General features: G+C 35.4%; 1 protein-coding gene across 3 annotated transcripts; it reads right to left on the bottom strand.

Annotated features, from left to right (window-relative positions):
- Window positions 1-18: 18 nt before the first annotated feature.
- On the bottom strand, window positions 19-22,479 carry LOC145736073 (polycomb protein Scm-like). Of its 3 annotated transcripts, XM_081990316.1 has the most exons (7): window positions 17,303-17,857; window positions 13,421-13,522; window positions 13,210-13,332; window positions 8,743-8,934; window positions 7,784-7,944; window positions 5,230-5,404; window positions 19-1,358 (listed from the first exon to the last, which is right to left on the bottom strand). In XM_081990316.1, exons 1-7 carry the CDS (start codon window positions 17,633-17,635, stop codon window positions 1,254-1,256), a joined length of 1,191 nt encoding a protein of 396 aa, XP_081846442.1. In that variant the 5' UTR covers window positions 17,636-17,857; the 3' UTR covers window positions 19-1,253. The 3 variants fall into 3 exon arrangements, with proteins under 3 accessions (XP_081846442.1, XP_081846440.1, XP_081846441.1); XM_081990314.1 differs by lacking the exons at window positions 19-1,358; window positions 5,230-5,404; window positions 7,784-7,944; window positions 8,743-8,934; window positions 17,303-17,857 and adding exons at window positions 10,797-12,764; window positions 22,144-22,479; XM_081990315.1 differs by lacking the exons at window positions 19-1,358; window positions 5,230-5,404; window positions 7,784-7,944; window positions 8,743-8,934; window positions 17,303-17,857 and adding exons at window positions 10,797-12,764; window positions 22,144-22,479 and having other exon boundaries at window positions 13,210-13,336.
- Between the last annotated feature and the right edge of the window lie 270 nt (window positions 22,480-22,749).

A 22,749-nucleotide genomic window follows, 5' to 3' on the forward strand; every position in this document is an offset into this window, starting at 1 on the left:
ATATAATAAAACCAAATGTTTTTGAAAATTTTTATTTCTCCCTAGACATTATAAAAAAACAAACATTGCTTTCTAGCGATCTGGCCTACATAAAAAAAACCAGAGCAAATTCTACAAAAAATCAAACACTTCTCAGAAAATTCGTAGTGTTTTAATATTTTACAAATTTCCTAAGAAACAGATTAAATTAGGCTAAAGGTACAACAGGAAATTTCCGGTTCGTTTATATAAAATTGAACTAACAAAATTGAGTAGCAACCTGGCGTCTTTGTTCAAAATTTTCCAATAAAAACTATCACACATCGATCGCGTATTTTTAATATTCTTCTGTGACGAAATAATAAAAATATGCTCTGCTTATGCGCTAGGGGAAGTGGTATTAATTACATCTAAAAAATACTATTACTTCTCGCTTTCATCCCCAAAATTACCGATTTATCACGTCCGGCTAAGAAACTGAATTCGACGGTATTTGTACTTTTGCTTTAAATTGGTAATTTTGGCGAAAAACATAATTAAAAATCAAACCGGTGGGAAGAAATATTATGGTGACGTTACGTCGTAAAACTGGAAACTATTGTAAATCTGTACAAAAATGTGTTTTATGGTACATTATACTTTCGGGGCCCGCAAACCTGCCGCGAACGTCCGAAAGCAAATTTTGAAATCTATGGGAAGCTGATGAATAACCTTAACTAATCGTATATGCAAAATATAAAAATAATATTGGGTTGAACAAGGACGAGAGCGTGGGCCAAACATTAATAATAATCTACACCTACGACGCGTTTTTGTAAGGTTGCCGATTTTTGCTTCACGGTAGGGACAGGAAAAATCACAACTTACAATAAATATCACATCGCAGACATCATCTATACACTAAAAATCGATTTCTTGACAAAAAATTTGACGAGCTCCAACGAGCATCTTTCAGCACACTCAGTCAAAAATAATAACAAATCCCGATACCGAGACCGTTATAAGTACACACTGAACGAGTAAAAAACAATGCATTATGTTTGTTTTTTTTTTTTTGAGAACAAATTTACGACGCTACGGGATAAACTATGTACAAATTGAGACGCGGCCGCCGATCGTTGTTACGGTTAACTCCACTAAATATTTTAATTTATAATAATTTAATTGTTACGGCAACTGAATGTTAAATGAAAGACTGACAACGATTGGCGGCTGGTCGTACGAAACCTGAGGGAATGAGAAGGCGAACGATCAGAACGAAACGGTAAATACATTTACTCGTCGTCATCCTCGTCACCTTCGTCTTCCTCTTCCGGATCTTCATCGACGACCGGCTTTGGCGCCACCGGATTGTTCTTCTTTTTGTAGGCCGTCATTTCCTGCAAATTAACAATTAAGTGACGTTACAAAGAGTACAAAAAAAAATCAAAAATAATTTTTAAAAGTGTACAGGGTCTTTTACTAGGGACTCACCAACCCCCCTTTTTCGGCCCCTGTATGTAATTGAAGAAACTTGATGTATTTTAAAAAGTTCCTAACCTTCAAATAGAAGAGCTACAGCCAATAATGGTGTTTTTTCTAATGGATCACCCGGTATATTTAACTATTTTCGGAATGTGATCGAAATTCTGCAAATATTTTTCCAAAAAATAAATAAAATTGGTTTTTTGACAAACCTTGTATATTGATAAAAAAAAATATAGAGAGGACCATTCATTAATTATAACTCTGGAATCATAGCCATAAACAAACGAGGGTAGAATATAAGACATGTTTTATAAGAAATTAAAATAAAATATTAAGAAATCAAAGAAAAAAAAAATAAATTAAAATTTTGTAGTCATTTTTGGATTCAACTTTTTAAACTACATTAAATGGCTATTTCAGTTTTTTTTAATTACATACAGGGAAGTCAGAAAAAGCGGGTTGGTCAGTCCCCAGTAAAAGACCCTGTACAAATTCAATCTTTTTACATAGAACCATCCTCATTTTTAAAATTTAATATTCTCTAAAATTAGAGTTTTTTTTATTATTTTACTTATTTGAAATAATCACAAATAACTGCGTTTTTGTCTCACAAACGTCTAATAACCCGTTTCGTGAATATTAATGGTAAAGTAGGCTGTGAATAGTATCATTTTGACGTTCCATCAAGCGTGCCGAGCGAATTTGACGTCACGATTACGTAATTTGACAGATGGTCAATATATTGTTTTGTTCAATTACGTCATCGTGACGTCAAGTTTGCGGCCTTGCGTCAACGCATGAATACTTTGGTCAGGGTTGCCATATATGGTCGAGGGCACTAATGGGAGCGATGCACGTCATCAGTGAGTTTGACGTTTTAAAAATGCATTCGTATTGCTTAGCGATCAGTTGCGACCTGTAGCGCTCTCTTTCTCACACGCGCTTTTTAACTGAACGCAATGGACCTGTCCCACAATTTGTTTTTATTTCATAACTACAAAGACGGATTGAAAATATTATACCCGTATTTTTTTGTTTTCAAAAATATTAAGTCTAAATAGAAAAAAAATGACGATAAAAACTACATTAATCTCATGTTTAAAACGCCCGCCGCCTGTGACGTACTACACTATGAACCAATCAGCGACAAGAAGTGAAACAGATGTCGTGCAATAGCTAATAAAATCGCCCAGAATTACGTACGTCACATGCGCGCCAAAACAGATCTTTTAAATTTAATGGACAAATTCAAACTAATGTAGTAACATTTACGACCATAATTTTTTCTTCAAGAATATGAAAAATTAGTTTTTTGATCCTATTCTTTCGATTCCAGTCATTAAAACAAAAATTTATGATATGTGGGATAGGCCCATTGTGATACAAACGTGTCTTCTATATAAGTAAATAAAAACAAAATGTATGTAAAGTTCGGGTTTTAATGAAAAAACTAAATATCTGGCAACGTGGCGCGTTAAACGTCAATGACGTGCATGGGCCGATTTATTGCCGTCTACTGTAACGTGCATTTTTATCTCACAAACATCTAATAAACCGTTTCGTGAATATTAATGGTAAAGTAGGCTGTGAATAGTATCATTTTGACGTTCCATCAAGCGTGCCGAGGGAATTTGACGTCACGATGACGTAATTTGACAGATGGTCAATATATTGTTTTGTTCAATTACGTCATCGTGACGTCAAGTTTGCGGCCTTGCGTCAACGCATGAACCGCCTACTTTGGTCAGGGTTGCCATATATGGTCGACGGCACTAATGGGAGCGATGCACGTCATCCGTGAGTTTGACGTTTTGAAAATGCATTCGTATTGCTTAGCGATCAGCTGCGACCTGTAGCGCTCTCTTTCTCACACGCGCTTATTAACTGAACGCAATTCTGATACAAACGTGACCTTCTCGATCTCGACGTTTAACGAGTTGTGTGCGTTTTTGCCAGATTGCTAGTTGACCGTTTGCTGTTTTTGTTGTTGATGACTTCACTAAAAACTGCTTACAGAGAGAGACAAAAAAACCTCAATATTGATTAATATTGTTATTCAAAGTTCTCTGTTAAAAACTGCGTCGACTTCTATATAAGAAATAAATAAAAACAAAATGTATGTAAAGTTCGGGTTTTAATGAAAAAACTAAAAATCTGGCAACGTGGCGCGTTAAACGTCAATGACGTGCATAGACCGATTTATTGCCGTACACTGTAACGTGCGTTTTTATCTCACAAACGTCTAATAAACCGTTTCGTAAGTATTAATGGTAAAGTAGGCTGTGAATAGTATCATTTTGACGTTCCATCAAGCGTGCCGAGCGAATTTGACGTCACGATGACGTAATTTGACAGATGGTCAATATATTGTTTTGTTCAATTACGTCATCGTGACGTCAAGTTTGCGGCCTTGCGTCAGCACATGAACCGCCTACTTTGGTCAGGGTTGCCTTTGGAGAATATTTTCAAAATCTGTAAAACGCTAGAGTTTTGTATTTAACTTTGGCGTGCACCAGTGTTTTTGCTGTAAAAACCCTGTCTTGACAAAAAAAGCAGAAATTTTTAGCTACATTTTAACGTTTAAAAACATCCTCGATGTCATAGGGACCAAGTAAACAACTGTAAAATTATGACATCCTCAATAAAACTTTGTTTACCCGCACTGCCCTATTTTCTCCTACGTTACAGTACCACTTTAGACTGGTTGCTTGTAATTTTTTGGCAGACCTTTGTTTGCCCTCCAGAAGGTTTGTTAAGCAGAGTGTTTTTTGTTCAGTGTTAAGCGCCCTCTGGCGGACAACTCGTTGAACCTAGAAAGCGAGTATTTTTATCCTGAAGACTGTAATTAACCCTGCACAGAAATTTCTTTCTGGTAAATTTTCTACAGGGTGAATATTTTAAAAATAATATTATATTATCAATTACTAACCTACAGAGGATGTGTCAAGAGGTACTAAATTATTTATTTATTGAACCACCCTGTAGTTCTTGAAATAATCTAGTTACGGATCGTGTTTTCCCCAGGAAACATCATAAGAACTGCGAAATTGTAATTTTTGAAAGAAAATCGTATTCAGGTAAAAGAAAGCCAAAATTACGAGCTACATTTTGACGTCTGAACGATCCTCTTAACTGTCACAGGGACCAAGTTACGAGTTGTCAAATTACGACATGTTCAAAACCGCTCTATTTCCCGGATATGTAAAACTGTTAATTTTCTTAAAGAAAACTAAAATTACGAGCTACATTTCGACGTCTGCGAACGAACCTTTTAGCTGTCATAGTAATCAAGTTAGCACTTGCCAAATAAGAACAATTATCTTCTTAACAGAAACAGAAGAAAAGTGACAGTTTGGAATTTTTTTATTTGAACTGGAGTTGATAAATGTGGCAACTCTGACTTTGGTATTATTCAACCAAAACTGTTTGCGGGCATGTAACATTGAAAATCATTTATTTGTAATTATTTCGAAAATGATTAAGTTTTCAAATAACAGTAGTATACAAACTGACCCTAATTTTGAACTGAGAGTAAGATAAAAGTACAAAAATAGGTGTGTTCCAATTGAAAAACTTCACATAAAATGGTAAATATCTCATCAACGTAAATTCTTGAAAATGTCCAAAAAAAGAAACTATATACCTTAAGCGTTAACAATCAACACTTAAGCCGCTCCATTTTCGTAATACTCTAGCACAGTATTATAGCCAAAAACGTTTGCAATTTTCGATTAATGACTGATCAAGCTGTGCCTCATCAGATTTAAAAAATATCGAACTTACTTTCTCATATCTGGACTTGTCTTTGTCGGCGAGAACTTCGTATTTAGCCCTAGCTTCGGGATCGGCGTCGGCCCATCTTCTGCCCAATTCTTTGGCGATATCACCCACTCCGTATTCGGGGTTTTGGGCCTTTACTTTGCCACGCTCATCATTGCTGAACCAGAAGAATGCAGACCTAAAATTGCCCAGTTACAGTATTAAGAAAAGTGTACCAAGGTTAAAACGCATTTTTATTATTTAAATTAAATTAATCAGCGAAAAATGTCCGGAACATTTTTGAATCAAGCAAATACCGTTCAAATCAACACTTTTACATACTGGAAGGAAGGAAAATCTCCTCAACTTTTGTGTGCACCTTGATCCATTTTTTAATTTCAATATAATTCAAATAACTTGTACTTCATTTGTAAAATGATAATTAATCCTAAACTCGGACAATTTGCCTAACTAGCTTAATTATTGACTTGTGAATGTCACAAACATATTATTGAACGTTCTGTACTGCTTTAGAAGCAATTGAAAATTATAGTCGATTCTAGAAATTATTGTAAGCTTTTAAAATGCTCTAGAATCATATGTAAAGATTTAGACTGTTTTAAAATATCTTTTGAAAACTTCTAGATTAGTTGAAGAGTATTTGCAAGCTTCTAAACTGTTTCAGGAGCATTTGAAAGCTTCTAGAAACTGTTTTGAAAGCTTTTGGAGTTTCCATATTGTTTTAGAAGCTTCTGACAACTACTTCAGGAGCATTTGGAAGGTTTTACGACAGTTTATAGAGCATATTGAAGCTTCTAAACTGCTCTAGACGCATTTGAAAATCTGAGACAGTTCTAGAAACTATTGGAAGCTTTTAAACTGCTCTAGAATCATACGGAAGTTTTTAGATTGTTTTAAAGACCTTTAAAAGTTTGTAGACTAGTTGAAGAGCATTTGAAAGCTTTCAGACTGTTTCAAAGGCTTTTGGAAGCTTCTAAGCTATTTCAGGAGCATTTGAAAGCTTTTGGAGTTTCCATATTGTTTTGGAAGCTTCTGAAATCTTTTTAGACTATTTCAGGAGCATTGGAAAGTTTCAGGACAGTTTAAAGAGCATATTGAAGCTTCTGAACTGCCTTAGACCCATTTGGAAATCTGAGACGGTTCTAGAAATCGTTGGAAGCTTTTAATCTTCTCTAGAATCATACGAAAGCTTTAAAACTGTTTTAAAGTCTTTTGAAAGTTTGTAGACTAGTTGAACAGCATTTGAAAGCTTTCAGACTGTTTCAAAGGCTGTTGGAGGCTTCTAAACTGTTTCAGGAGCATTTAAAAGCTTTTGGAGTTTCCATATTGTTATGGAAGCTTCTGAAATCTTTTTAGACTACTTCAGGAACATTTGGAAGGTTTTTGGACAGTTTAAAGAGCATATTGAAGCTTCTGAACTGCTTTAGACGCATTTGAAAATCTGAGACAGTTCTAGAAACTATTGGAAGCTTTTAAACTGCTCTAGAATCATACGGAAGCTTTTAAACTCTTTTAAAGTCTTTTGAAAGTTTGTAGACTAGTTGAAGAGCATTTGAAAGCTTTCAGACTGTTTCAAAGGCTGTTGGAAGCTTCTAAGCTGTTTCAGGAGCATTTGAAAGCTTTTGGAGTTTCCATATTGTTTTGGAAGCTTCTGAAATCTTTTTAGACTACTTCAGGGACATTTGGAAGATTTTACGACAGTTTATAGAGCATATTGAAGCTTCTAAACTGCTCTAGACACATTTGGAAATCTGAGACGGTTCTAGAAATCGTTGGAAGCTTTTAAACTGCTCTAGAATCATACGAAAGCTTTTAAACTGTTTTAAAGTCTTTTGAAAGTTTGTAGACAAGTTGAAGAGCATTTGAAAGCTTCCAGACTGTTTCAAAGGCTTTTGGAAGCTTCTAAGCTATTTCAGGAGCATTTGAAAGATTTTGGAGTTTCCATATTGTTTTGGAAGCTTCTGAAATCTTTTTAGACTACTTCAGGAGCATTTGGAAGGTTTTTGGACAGTTTAAAGAGCATTTTGAATCTTCTGAAAAACTATTGGAAGCTTAAACTGCTCTAGAATCATACTGAAGCTTTGAGACTGTTCTAAAGGCCGCATTTGGAAATTTCTAGACTGTTTTGGAAGGTATTTGATTACTTCAAAAGCATTGTGAACTTGTTACATAATAAAATTGTTAAATAATACAAAAATTAAATGACGCAACAATGCAATGGACAGTTACTTCGTTTTGAATGTGACAAAGAAGTAAACGTCATGTTTTTGTCTCTCACAAGCCTTCAATATCTCAATATAGCAAAAGTCATTATTACCACGTAGAATTGCCCACAGGCCCACTGTACCACGTTACCAAAAGCGTAAAAAAAGTCAATAATTATTACTTTTTTACGTTAGTTCTCAAAAACATCTTACTGCATATTATTTCATTGAAACTAACTGTATTTGAACTTGTGACTATTAATTATATTGTTAAAAACCCACATTTAAAACAACTGGCTAATTCATAACTTCCTCAAAATGTTAGCATTGTTTTACTATGAACAGAAACTTACAATGATCTTTTGGGTGCGTTGGGGTCCTTCTTCTGCTTCCTTTTCTTGCCGCGCTGTTTCTCGCCTTTGGGTGGAGTGTAGTTTTGCATTTCAGAGTCGTAACGTTTCTTGTCACCTTCCGCCATCTCGTGGAAACGTTTCTTCTCTTTGTCGGACATGGTCTAGCACAGAAATATTCTAATGTAGATACTTCACAGTAGATTAATGCAAATATTTTATGAACCATTTACAGTGGATTAGTAGCCAAGTATTGCAAATTAAGAAGATGGTAATTTTTCAAATAAACCCCATTTTTGGTTTAGTTTGCTTAGATGTAAAGTAAGGTGTAAAGTAAATGTACAGTCTACTTTGCTACTTCCAATGGTTAATTCTGTAAAGAAAGGTTTGATCTAAAAGCTGAAACTATTCATACAAACTTATTAGTTCTGCTGTCTACTAAATTTGTTATGCAATCATCTTTTTGTGTACCCTTGAAAGAAAATCTAAATTCTTGATGAAACTTCAGGTGTTTTCCGTTACAAACCAAATTGCACATCACACAAGAAAAATGATTTTTAAATAACAATTCCATCCCACCGAAAAAACCCTAATTCACTATGAAGTAAATTAAAAACAAACGGGAATGCCTACAGTTTTTTTCACCGCGTAATTAATGACTTTACGACTTGACAGGTCGGATGTTTTTGCACGGTCCCAAAGTGAAATAAGTGGCGCAGAACGTTTCATTTTCAGTACTGTTAGTGCCAGCCATAACGACCGTTTTGCTGGTGAAAAAACACGTAGAATTAATGTTAGAAATTTTCTTTTTGGCAAGTTCCTAGACGATGTTTTTCATACTTTGCGGTGGCAGTGCGAAAGTTCCGCAATTAGAGCTTTCAGCCTTGAAAGCGTTTAGATTCGCCTTCTTTAAGGTCAAAGTTTTGCCTATAGGCTACATGAAAACACCAAAATCCTCTTACCTTCCACCGTTCGGCGCATTTCTTCGAGAACTCGGCAAACACGACGTTTTCTTCGGGATGCTTCTTCTTGTGCTCTTCGCGACACGTTTGGACAAAGAAAGCGTAGGCCGTCATACGGCCCCTCGGCTTAGCGTCAACCTTTTTCGGCATTCTTCCTTTGCTTTGCGTTAGTTGGTGGTGTTGCTGTAAAACCTTTGAAAATTCCCGAAAATATTAAACAAAAATCCAGGCTTGACACAATGACAAGCTGTTAAAATGTCACATTTGGGTTAGAGAGGAAGAAATTGAAGTTTACCGTTCTGGGTGCTTATTCTTGAAACGAGGGAAGGGAATTATCAAAAGAAAAACCTGTAGAACGTGACAGGAACCAGAATTGTCAGCTTGTTCTGTCACATTCTATCAACACTTCTCTTGAGAATTCCGTTCCCTGCTTTCAAGAATAGGCCCCCAGAGGAGCTTGTGAAATTTAAGGCGTTATTGTTTATCATTTCTGATAAATGCAAACTTTGCAAATTTGCCCCCCTATCTGCTAGCAATAACAATGAACAATACAGGATAATGTTAAGTAATATTAATCACCTTTACGATAAGTAAACTGCCTATTGTTATATCAACCAGATGCCCTAAAGTAGCAGGAAAAAAATATAAAATGCACTCAATGAAGTGGTTTATGAAAGCTCTAGCGAGTCGATGTGACAACATTTAGTTGCTTCAAAATGGAAAATTGTATTGATTGGACAAAAAAAAACTACAAGGTTTCATAAATAAAACAGCAAAAGACACATGTCTTCACTTATGAGATACAGAGTGTTTTCCGTTCTTTATCGTAGCAAATCAATATGGCACTGAGACTTGATAAAAGTTAAAGTTCGGTTAAAATCATAGCACTAGATTTTGGGACACACTGTATAAATTTCAATAGAACGAATCTAGTGAGTGGTATAATCAGAAAGACGACTTTTACCGCTACATTTTCAATGGTTTAAACCCCTCCCAAGTTAAAAAATGACTGAAAATTTGGATAACAAATTGGCAAAAACTAGTCAAAATACTGACAAACTTGCTTTGTTGCATAACTCCTAAACGGTCAGAGATACGAAAAAAATACAAGAGGGCAAAATTGTGGCCAAATAAGTGTTGAATATGACACTGTAACTTGATGAACACACTAAGGCCCGGTTGTACAATCATAAGTTGTACAACTTTAAAGGTCAATTAAATAACACTAGATTTTAAGACACCCTGTAAGTATTTTGATGGAACGAATTCAGCGATTGATATAGTCAGAAAGACGACTTTCAGAGCTACATTTTGAGTGGTTTAAACACCACGTAAGTTAAAAAATGACAGAGATGTCAAATTGGAAAAAATTAGTCAAAATTTTGATCAATTTACTTTGTGGCATAACCCCTAAACGGTCTAAGTAAAGTTTAGTAGTATTTTTAATTAACTATTCTCTGATATTACAGTTTAAGTTATTAATTTGTCATGAGATGTTAATCATTGACTATTCATAAGCATTTTATACGGATGATACATATTTAATAATCTTGACAAAGAACAAAAGTGAATAATTCAAGTTTTCGTTCAGTTTTACATATTATGTGAAAAAGAACCACTTTCTTCATTGTTTAGGTAAATAACTATTTTCAGTTTCTTGGGGCTGGTGAATTGAGCGAAATACAGAGTGTCCCAAAAATGGAGACTGAACTGGAATTTCTATAGCAAGTGGGCACTTATCTAAATATCTGCAACACCTAGAAATATATATAAAAACTGTTTTTTCTGTTAAATTTGAAACACTCTGTATCTAAGAAACAAAGGCGTCGCGAATAAATGCCTGGAAGTGACCATCAAAGTGGACTTACCATCAGCCTGTTGGAAGAGAGACATGTCACTTCATTTGGTAAGTGAACACTTAAAATAAATCAGATTTGACACAAGAAGAAGCCATTGCAAATCAATGCAACATGTGTCAATTTTTCAGAGAGAACGTAATTTGACAGTTAACCATCTATTACCCAAAAAAACCTCCCAAGCAAAGCCAACAAAAATCGAACCGTAATATAACTTTATTCAAGCCGTTAACTCTATGTATACTTTACAAAGTACGTTTAATGTCATATCATAAATTCACATTGAAAATCTGCGTCCCTTTAATCGGGACACTAAATTGCAAATTTTCAATGCCGGACCGAGTTTCAGTCCCATATATTTCATCATCATGTCAGAGTTGAGCAACAAAAAAGCTTTTCCGTCAATTTCGTGTTTTCGAAACAGTTCCGCGTGAACGCCAAGACAAGGATCTGTAGATTCGATAAACTGGATCACTTCCTCGATGCCCCATTCCTGGATCGGGATTTTGTTTAGGTTTGGGTTAGCTGGAGGTGGAGATGCTACTGAACTGGATGAACCTGCTGATGTGGTTGACGTGGCTGGTTCCTGTTCTGGGGGAGTCTTTCGTTTAACCGCAGGAACCCTTGGAGTTTCTTTAATCTCACAAAGCGAACAGTCTTTTTGTGATTCTTCGAGGCTGAATAAGTTTTGGCAACAGCCTATGGCTTGACTGACGCGTTTTAGCATTTTCTCTAACTCTGCAGGAGAGCTTGCTTTTGGTATTTGCAAGGTGTACACGTCTTCTTTGTAATTGATTTCAACGTCTTCTCCTTCTAATGTTCTGAGTCTATTTAGGGCGTTGTCGGGTTGGTTTGACGAAGATAACAATTGTTCTAGGAACTTCTTTTGTAACGCCACCATAGTTACGTCTTCTAAATTGGCTGGTAGAGTAGCGGAATTAATTAATGACCCTCCGCTGCAAGTTCGATGGAAATGTATGAAAACTGGAGGTAATAATGGGGCGGAAGTATCGGCTTCCGACTGAACTACTTCTGATACAGAGGAACTGACTGCAGTAGTAGGAACAAAAGGCACAAAAGCTGGTTTAAAGCTGAATCGGCTTATGCCAGGATTATTTTTCTGTCCTGGAGGTTGCAATGGATGTCCCGACTTTGCACACCAACCAACCGGGAAAATATCCCGACTATCATATCTACACCAGTAATCAAACGCGCCTTTCCACCCATCAAAAGTCACGTGAATTTGTTCGTTCTTTATAGCTCCTACAGTAGCACAACATATCAAATGAGGATTCTTTTTGTCAACCGCCTCTAGTTTTTGTCCTTCTTGGAAAAGATTCGTCTTTGGCCCTGGTGGTTCCCTTTGGAACACTTTAGGCGGAGCCATTTCTGCGCCGTTTAAAGTCTTTAAAAGAAACATTGGCCAAGAACTTGCATTCATACGGAAGCCTAATGGTGGCTGTAACATTCCTCCAGACTTTTCACAGTGGCCAATAGGATGGATTTCGCTTGAATCTACCAGTCGCCAGAAGTCGTTCTTATTGTCACTCCCATCCAATCTTAGCCTAAGACGAGGTCCTAAAGTACTGATCACAGTGGCAATGCAAGTCGATGTTACGTTTCTTGGATCAATAGCTTCCAATTTCATACCGACTTTGAAATCGTTCAAAGGAGGGTTACCTCCTTGTCTAAAGCAATTCTGTGGGGCAGCTTCACTATTCGTCTCTTGTAAATACTCGTCCCAGTCAAAAGACTGGAATGCTATGGGAGAGTTGTCCATAGAAGTGGAAGGACCAACCCCACCCATTCTACTGTTAACTTCCTTTTTCTGATGTTTGTTCATGCAAAATGTCGAACAAAACTCTTTGTTTGGCGCGTTATTTCCTCCCCGTATCACATTATTGCACTGAATGCAGGTACTACCTTTTACATACGCTTTTCTGAATTCTGCCAAACAATTTTCCGAGCAGAATTCCCGTTTGCCGTTAGTGGTCGGAAAAACATACTTTAAGGGTAGTTTGACCTCATTGCACCAGGTGCAAGAAACTAGCTTTTTTGGTGGTCGACCGGGTCCGCGCATTTTAGAACTCATCGGGCTGCCGGACATTATCGGCTGCTATCATGCGACTCTGTATGACATTCAGCCTGGTGCGAGGGTCATCGAACCTAAAAAAAAGGTCTAAGTTCAGGTTAGTACAGTGTTAGTTATATGACAGAGATTCAAGGTAACTTGGCACGCGTTTTAGACAGAAAGGTGAGAGCATAGCACGCAATGTTACGAATTATATACAGAGAGATCTTGCAGGCAAAAACGTATACTCCTAGACAAAAAAAAATGTAGTTAGTATGCTGCAGAAGCTTGATTTTGAGCTGCAAATTAACAAAACTAACCTATTTCTATGCTCTCAACCTTGAAAAGACGGAACAAAGCCTCTGCCATAAACTAACAATATACTTGCCTACGATGCAGGAACTTAGACCCAAAATCAAGCTTCCCGAAAACTTTTATTTCTTCCTGCTACCCATAACAAAGATTTTAATCGAAGAATGTTTAAATTTTGTGTTTTTTTTCCCTAACACGTCATATATCACAATAAAAATCTGAACTCACCTGGTGATGGTTGTTTTGAAGCTGGAGCTGTTGTTGCAACTGGTGCGCCTGCTGCTGCAACTGAAGTTGACGAGCTTGAGCCTCTGCTATCGCCTGGTGATGCTGTTGGATAGCTTCCTGATGCTGCCTGCAAATTACACACACGTTCCCACAAATCTGACCAATCATTTAACAGTAGAAAAGTGAAAGCAAAAATGTAATATTAAGTGACCTGCCTGTATTCCTCTTGCTGCTGCCTTTGAACAGCTTCCTGATGCTGTCGATTTACTTCTTGTCTCTGAACCTCTTCTTGTCTCGAATGTGCTTCTTGTTGCTGGAAAAAAATGATAAGATTGTTACTAATAATTATTAGTGGTTGTTGTAAGTGTATAAAAAGTATTAGATTTTTTATAGTACCACAAAATTCCCAACATTTCAACATCTGAAAATGCGGTTTTAATGTAATCTTGACACATATTGGGAACAACTTTATTTATTTACAAGTACACAAAGGTACAGAAAATAACCAGTTTCCAAGTAAATTATTATAATGCTCATTCATTTAGAGATGAATTGGGACAAACTATAAAGTTGCCATAAACGATTTGGCTTTATAGCTGCTCCAGCACCCTTCAAAATGCACTATTGTAGTTTGTATTATGTTCTAGTTACACATTTGCAGTTTTACATAATTTAGAAGTTCAGTGCAAGAAAATTAATTAATTTTCCAAGTAGAACTTGCCAACTAGACACCCACACACACTTTTCAAATTATTCCGGTAGAATAGATTCTCAAGAAGTTTCAAACAAACTCACTAGTTATTGGAATTTTCAATTATGTGCTTAACACTGAGTATTTAATATAATAAAGCAATAATTGTTTATGGTGTGATACTGTGACAGTATTTGAATACTGTTTATACTGTCACACTGTAAATGCAGTGTAAACAAAATTTATTAGTAAACATACTGTAGTTTAAACAAAACAGACCTGAACTAATCGTAAATATTGCATCACCACTAGTTTTTACTGATTATATCTGATTCCATTAATGAAAGTTGTTATATTACTAATTTACCTACAGACATGCACTCTTACCAATTATAAGATATGAATCAATAAAATTTTAAACGGTCGGCTAGTAACCTTCAAATAAATCGAGCATGTAAGTATGTACACGAAATGACGGACAAATAAACTGAGTTTGGTGGAAGCCTTGCCAGATTCTGGATAATCAAATAAACAAATAACAAACCAAAACAAACGAAAATGTTTTGGGACCTGTATCACTTTTACAACAAGGCTGTGACCGAATAGAAGGGCCAAGGAGAACGGCAACTTTCAAATATCGATTCATTGCCAAATAGTCTGAAGGTAACAAGTTCAGGTAGTTGGTTTTGATTTTTAGGTAATTTTGAATGTCTTCAAGCCTGGCAAAAGTATGTCCAGTTTATACAACAGTCGAAAAATTGTGTAATGTGTTTTTAGGGTTTAATGGTAATTCAATTAGGAAAATGTATCTAAAATAACGTGACGTATAAGGTAATAATGTTTCTAAGATATTTAATATTTTATTTGACGTTTGCAGTGTTTGGTTACGTAGTAAGTAGGTTCATATAAAATGATCAAAAAGTTGCGCCAAAGAATTATCCAAAAATCCAATCTTTCCTTAAAATAAAACCAAAGTTGAAACTTGACTTGTCAAATCTCTTTTGTGCGAAGAAACATCTTATACATTTTATAGTAAGCATAATGTTAATTTAAGAATGAGTAAGTGTAATCAGAGCAGTTCTGGTATAGAAATTAACTAGAAACCTTAAATATTCAACAGAAGATCAATTTTCAAAGTTGTACTAAAAATTGACTTGTTAGGTGTTAATCAGACCAATTAAAAACACAAGCAGCTGCTCGAGTGTAATCAATTATTTCAAAAAGTGAAAATTTTTCAAATGACCAGCAATAATAATTAATCTTCTGCATATCAAGCCTTATTTTAATATGAACAACACATTTTACATGATGTGAACCATTTAAAAAGCAAGTGTCGCCACCTTCAAAATATTTTAGATACATTTGTCAGAAATTCTCTTTTAATGCTTCAGAATAAGGTAAATTTCATTTTTCTTCTAATCATTCTTCTCTCACTAATCTCCAAAATTAAAAAACTGTGGTGTAAACATTAATTCAATTTTCAAGTTCTGAAAGGTTTGCTGATGTGACCTTTTGTCTCCAGTTAGACAATACCTTTGATTGAAAAGCCCAGAGACTGAAAATGAAAAAAACCTACTGGGTGGTCAATATTTACCTTTTAGTCAGACAGATAGAAAAACTGCCAAAAGTTGGTTTTCTTTTTAATGGATTTTTAAGGATAAATTTAGAACAAATCCATGTATACAATTTCTGTATCTAACTTGAACCGTTTCTGACTTATAGGGACACCTGCTTGGGCTTAATGACTAGTTGTCAAACTACAACATATTCTGACAGATATTTGTCAAATTCTACACACCGGTTCAAACTTAGCAAAAGCAGGTGTCCGTATTCAGATTGTATGCGCCCTTTAAGTAAAAACTGTTAATAAGTCAGAAACGGTTTAGGTATAGGAAGAGTATACATGAATTTGTTCTAAATTTAGCGATCTTTTAGTACAAACCATAAAGCATTGGTGGATCCATTAAAAAAAATGGACTTCTGGCAGTTTTTATATCTGTCCGACTTAAAGGTAAATATTGACCAGCCTGTAGGTTTTGAGAATTTAAATAATGTTTAGACTATCGTTTTGCTGACAAATCCACAATTTTTATGAAATCTCTAAGAAACGGTGCAAGATTTGAATAGGGAAGTATTAACATTAATTATTAGCCTTTTTGCGAGGAATTCAAAAATGAGATTAGAAACAGGGTGTTCCTTTTGAAAATCAAAAGTTGGTGCTGTTTCCGACTGATCTGCCTACACCGTAAAGTCCAAAACATTTTAGGTAGAGAGTTTGGACCCAACCTAGGCTACACTACAAAAAATATTGAGCCGTTCTCTAGATTCTTCTAATATACCATCATTGTGAATCACCCTGTATTTAAACCTAATTACCATAACTTGTTCTTGCTAAACATTCCAAGTTTAAGTTTAGGATATTTTTTGACAGTACAGTTCTATTACATTGTCCTAAAGGCAAAAAATAATAATTTGGACACAATTTTTTTGACGATTCAGTTTCGTTATCCTTAAATTGCCTAATTGCGACTAAGCAAGCATATCGGCAATGCCCTACACTTTACACAAAGTGATAGTTTTTCACGGTCTACGTGATAGGATAAATCAACATAACAAGGACACAAATATCACACTTTGGTAAAGAATCCTTTATAGTACAATTTGTGGACCAATGGTGGATGCATTTGGCTACACTTATGTAATTAATTTAATCAACCCAAAGACGCACAAACATGGAAGATAAATGGTTTATGTAATTAGTTACGTAACGCGATATGATATTAATCATCGACATGACCTTAAAAACGTTATCTAAAAAATACTAGGTAATGTTGTTATTGATTTGAACTAGGAGCTTCAAATTACATTCTCTTTGGTAAGTTGATTGGTTACTTGGTACATTCCGAATGGACTAGCAAATGGAAACACACTGGGCGAGGGCAGGTGTTGAGATCGTTTGGGAGCGGCCGAAGAACTTTTTACGCATTTTTTCGTCTTATTATACCGCCAGAGGCCAGGCGAACCTATCTACGATCGCTGGTGAAATTAAACCGCCCGTATTTCAGGTTCGAAGTTGTTTTTTTTTTTCAAAACCATTAATTGCTTATTATAGTTCCCCGAAAAAAATGTCATTGCAAAGGTAATTCTCCAAACTTTTAATAGAATGAACCACCAAAAAATATCGAAAATCACAAGCGAAACGAATGCGGTCTGTCTGTTTTTTCCGCATGGTCGCGGTACATCATTTCAGATAGTTTGCCTGGGGCGCCTAATGTTGGGATCAAGATCCGCGGCGGTTCGCCGAACCCCCCAGGCTGCAAACAGGTAGGAGGATTATAAAGGTTTTTGTACAGGAACTGACCAGAGAAAGGGTTGCTAAACTTCAAAGAAACAAATGCCTACCAAGTGATGTTCCTGTTGGTTGGACATATTCTGCAGCCCTTGCAATCCAGTGTTCTGCATTTCATGTTGATAATTCCACCACTGGTTTTGCTGCTGACTATAGTCAATACCACTAGCGCTAAACTGATTACTATCTGCATTAGAATTTGAAGTGTTCGTGTTCTCGAAAGAGTTAGCCATTTTGTAGCTGAACATTTGGTTCTGCTGAGTTTGACTGGAAGAACTAACTGCCGTTTCTAAGTTTTGCTGATTTTGCATCTGCTGCAGCAGCTGTTGTTGATCGGCGTTGTTCCACCACATATTACCCTCCCAGGCGCCCCTGTTATCCGACATGGCGGACCGTGTAAGGGCTTTTCAACGCGCACAATCACAACAACACATTAGGAATTAAAGGCACCGTTAGATCAAAAGGACACTAAGATAAAATAACGCGGATCACAACCACGTGGCGTCACCGAACCACCTACATTAATTATTGGCGGCAAAACTCTGAATAACCGCTCACTTTTACGAACAATTTTTCCGCCGTTCTTCCCACTATAACATATACAACACGCCACATATTTCAGTACAATGCGCTTCACGCGGCAAAAATGTTCAGCCGAATGTGGCAACAACGCGCCGGAATGCGGGGCCAATGGAAGTATAGTTCGCCTGCGCAGAGATTCTGCGATCCGGTTAGGCGACCCCCCGCAACCCCGCCCATCGAGAACAACGGTCAATAAGAAGGTTCCAGGGCAAAGCCACGTTGCCAAACACACACTTCTACCAGAAAACCATTACATACCTAAACGCAAACCCTATTTCCATTTCACATAAATCAACAGACATCTCACTACCCTTTATTAACCACACATCAAAAGACAGTCAAGTTGAGACGTATACATGAAGGAAAAAAAAAAACTTAAAACTCCCTAAGAAATGAGACGCCAAACTCACGACAACGCTGTATCGATCCGGGGCAGAGCAAAGCCATGGCGCGTTGCTCAATTAAACTTTAGCTCGTTAATAATTCCGCCGGGCAGGTTTCTTCTTTTTAACTCAAAATTACCCTCCCAGTTTTAATACATATTCACAGGGTACAAAAAGGAAATTTTAATTACTCCACTCCTGTCTAAGCGGCGTTCTGAAAATGTCGACAGCGTCACAAATCACGTTATCAGAAGCATCTTAACATTAAAACCATATGTGACTTTTGTTAAGATCACTTAACAAGATCACCTTGTGTTAGAGAGTAAAGGTGAATTTACAGCATAGTGGTAATAGAATTGCTTCACTGACATCTAGTTACTGAGTATTATTAATGTTGCACGATTATTTCAATGAATCACAAAGATAGAATCAGCCATAACTTAAGTGGAAAGCAATGTATTTTATTAAGTTTTGTCAAAATATGACTGGATGATATAATACCTAAAAAGTGAAGAAGAGGCTTACAGCTTGCTTTGTTACTTGCTAAGATTAGATAAATTAATAATACAACTAAAATATTAACGCAATTACTACAAACACCAGACGACAAGGTATTAAAATTGTCAAAAATATTACGATGTATGCAATTCATACTTACCCACAAATAAAAATACTAACACACAAAAGACTTACTAATAAACTCTATTTTCGTATAAAGCTATAAACTACTTTCCTTTTGATATGAATCTTCCAGATGTTCTCTACACTTCTTAATTACCCATGTCATGCCAGAAATCTTCCTTGATGTTCTGGTAAAAGCGTCTGACTTAATTAAGGTACAACAGGTCTAATGACTACATAACCTATTATAATCTAAATAAGTCTGTATTGAAAATCAACAGTGTTTCTTTCTCTATTTGACAAATCAGAACGTTTGTTTAGGAAATACTTTGCATTCATTTAATTAAAAAGACAATAATATCTCAAGCAAAATCTCAAACAAATAAATAAAAAGCTGTTTAAAATGTTGTTAGTAATTGCCAATTAAGTTATTAGTTTCACTAGGAGCCAGTGAAGCTATTGATTTTGATAAGTGGTGCATCTTCAAGAAAAATTACTTCTTACTTTTACTAAAGTTATTTAAAGGTATTGTTTTGCTAATAAAGAATCTCCATATTAATATAGTTACTAGTGGATGCTTGTCATGAATGATCATATAGTTTAATTCAAACATATCTACAGATTTGCATACTGGTTTATGTCTCTTAACTCATTTTGACGAACTTATACAATTTATTACATAATAAAAGTTAATTACAAAACTACATTTTTCTGTGGCAAGGTTTTTAAACCTTATTATGCCAACACTTAGAAATATAATCCTGCTTTTTCAGACCTTTTCTTATGTCCTAGCTAAGTTTAGTTTAAACTGTGTTATCCGTATCATTTAAATCTCCACTTAGCTTAAGTTGTACTTAAAACCGACTTGTAAGTATCGGGGAAACAGACATTAGTAATTAAATCACACCATCCATATACAAGATGCCACAAAAATCAAGTTCCTTAAGTTTCAACATCAAACTGAAATTTTCAGCAGATGTTTTGAGCAAAAGAAGTTTTCCGATGATATTTTCATATTAGGTTCTTCTAATATTCAACTTCAATTTTCCAAACATTTATTCAAATCTTCCTATTATTTTGTGTCAAAATTTAAAGTTTAAATTCGGTTTTTATGGGCACACAGACACTTAAAACAGTCCATAGCGTACCCCCCATTTCTAGTACACTCTGTTTTTGGTAAAATAAACATAAATTTTTTGAGAAATCTTGAAAAAAAAAAGTGACTATTGAAAAACCTATTTCCCTTTCTATGTCACACTGTACTGGATATATTCTTTAAAATGCTGCACAGAGGAAGTTAATAAAATAGGGTCAGTGTGGTCAACCAAGGGTTTTTAAAATTTAGGGCCTATTATTTCTTCATTTCTACAGGGTGTATTAAAAATACAGTCCAAGCTCTTCATTACCTTCTAGGGAATCCTTTTGTGCGTAAAAAAAAAATATTTTGCAAAACAGTGTGACTACTTGTCCTCTAGATTTTTTCATCCATGTTAGTTTGTCATATTTTTGTTTAAAAATATGAATTGAAAACCAGAAATTGAATTAGTTTATTGATATCCATATAAATAAATAAATAACTATGTTATTATTCACTTTTTCAATGGTCACCTACTAGTAAATCAAAGAACGAACATCAAAGTCAACTAATGGAATAAACTGCAATTTAGCATGAATATAATATTTGTTAATACAAAGATTAGAACTTACAATATTTGAAATAACTAATCAATTTACTAGAACATTAATTCATCTAATAGTTAATGTATTTCATGTAAGTTTACAGATTGAAATACCAAGATACTTTGGTGAAGTGCAAATTTTGGTTAAATTAATGGTATAGTGACCCTAATTCATTTTTTTCAAAACAAAGACAAAGCCCTGAAAAACTCCTTCGTAGGAAATAAACTGTTACAATAAGTAAGTGTATCACCAAATAATCAATATGGTTACTGAAATTGATACACAAAATAGAAAATAAAAATGATTACAATTCAGTTTTACTTACTAATTGTGATAAAATCCTTCAACCTCTGGTAAACTGGTTAGTTAGAATTATTACACTAAAACACAACTTTTCCTTGTACAAAACAGCCCCCTTTTAGGGTAAAAGATAAAATTTATGACCCTGCTACCAAGGTTGCAAAAGTCATTTTTAAAATTTTTAGGTTATAAAAGTACGTTCGACGGCCACACCTGGCAGTAGGGTACGTTCGGAATTGTACCCGGACGCAGCAAAACAAAAGTCGTTGACAGTTGACAGTCACATAAATAGTCAGACAAAATGTCACAAAAAAATAAAATAATAAATACCTGCAATGAGGTTATGTTTTTACTTAGGTAATCCATATTATAATAAATTAATATGTTTGTTAAATGTAATAACAAAGTTCAGTAATTACTGGAAAAATTAAGTACCAATAAGTAATTAATTATAACTTATAATGACGCGAGAATTGAATCAAAGTAGGCCTAGGATCACTTTACGTGACGCCAAAATGGAGTCGTGCATAAACGACCCAAATAGAGAGCATAAAAGTTGTATAATCACTTATCAGCGTTGCACAGTGACATTAAGTAATAAAAGAACAACAAAAAACTAAAACAGTCAAAAAATAGTACAAAACAAGTGGCAAGAAATTGGCGGCAAAATCGAAAGTTTAACAAGTTTTCCAACAACAGAAACAAACGCCCAAAAATGAAGAAAGGCGTCATTTTCGCCTACGTCATCATCCTAGTGATTTTTCAATACCTTGGAAATACCCCAAAGCCACATTAAAAAACGTAAACTAGACCAAAAATTACCCGTACAAATTATTTTTCCAATGCCATATACCCTATACTGTACTGTGTGTATGCCATAAGGAAAGCACAGCATAAGGCAAACGCTCCGTGCAAATGGAGTCGTATATACGCTGTGTATAGCCGGCCATATGAACAAAGCCTGACCGAAAACCAATTAATTTCTCACCTTGAGGACCTAATCTCGCGTAGATAAATACACAGAAAAATCGCAATATAAATTAGAACTCTATTAAAAATATCACCAACCCCCTAAAAGCCTTAATTACGCCAGAAAAAAATAGAACGGTTTCGCTATCAGCCAGTCCAATGCTTTTCTTATGGCAGCCATTTGCTTAGCGTTTATATGGGAGAGTATACCGATGTTTCTAGAGCCAGCGTTTTTCAATAAACCAGATTTAATCGGGGAAAACCGTTCCCCTACATGGAAGCGCATTGAATAACACTAACTCCAATCAAAAATTGGTAAAATGACAAGTTTTAAATACAAAATTACAAGTATTTCTTACCTTACGATGCTTCGAAACTACTGAACACTACTCTTCGTAAACGCGGTCCAACGCCAGTTTGGTTACGAGCCGACATCAGTTCGCTAATAGACGGCTCTGATTGGTCGATTTTAAAAAGTCCGCCGTCGGCCGGCCAATTGCATCACTTCGGCTACATTCGTTTCCTTTCTTTTTGTTGACCAATAAAATTCTTGATTGGCACACAAGGGGTTTATTTGATTAGCGGGAAAAATAATCGTTACGTGAATACTGAAGAAGCTACTTAATTATTTTTGAATATAAAAGAATACAATAAATAGCCACAATTTGATTAAACGTGGCCCATGAGGTTTATGGTAAATAGAAATAGTTTTTCAAGGAAGTCTCACGTCATGTAATCACCGTAAATGTAAATAAATCCCGATTTTGACATGGGCGTACTAGTGGGGAAAAATTTAAATAGTTCTTTAATTTGATGTTTATCCACATTTACTAATTCAATGTTTGCCTAACTTCTAGTTTTTTACCTACCGCACAAGCGCCAAGTGACAAGATGGTGAACTATTATAAGCCACATTAATAGCGTTTACCTTTCTTTAAATTTTAATACCTACTTCACCTACTTGT

Source organism: Ips typographus, linkage group LG11 (assembly GCF_016097725.1).
Source record: "Ips typographus isolate SLU linkage group LG11, UJ_Ityp_2.0, whole genome shotgun sequence".
NCBI lineage: Eukaryota > Metazoa > Arthropoda > Insecta > Coleoptera > Curculionidae > Ips > Ips typographus.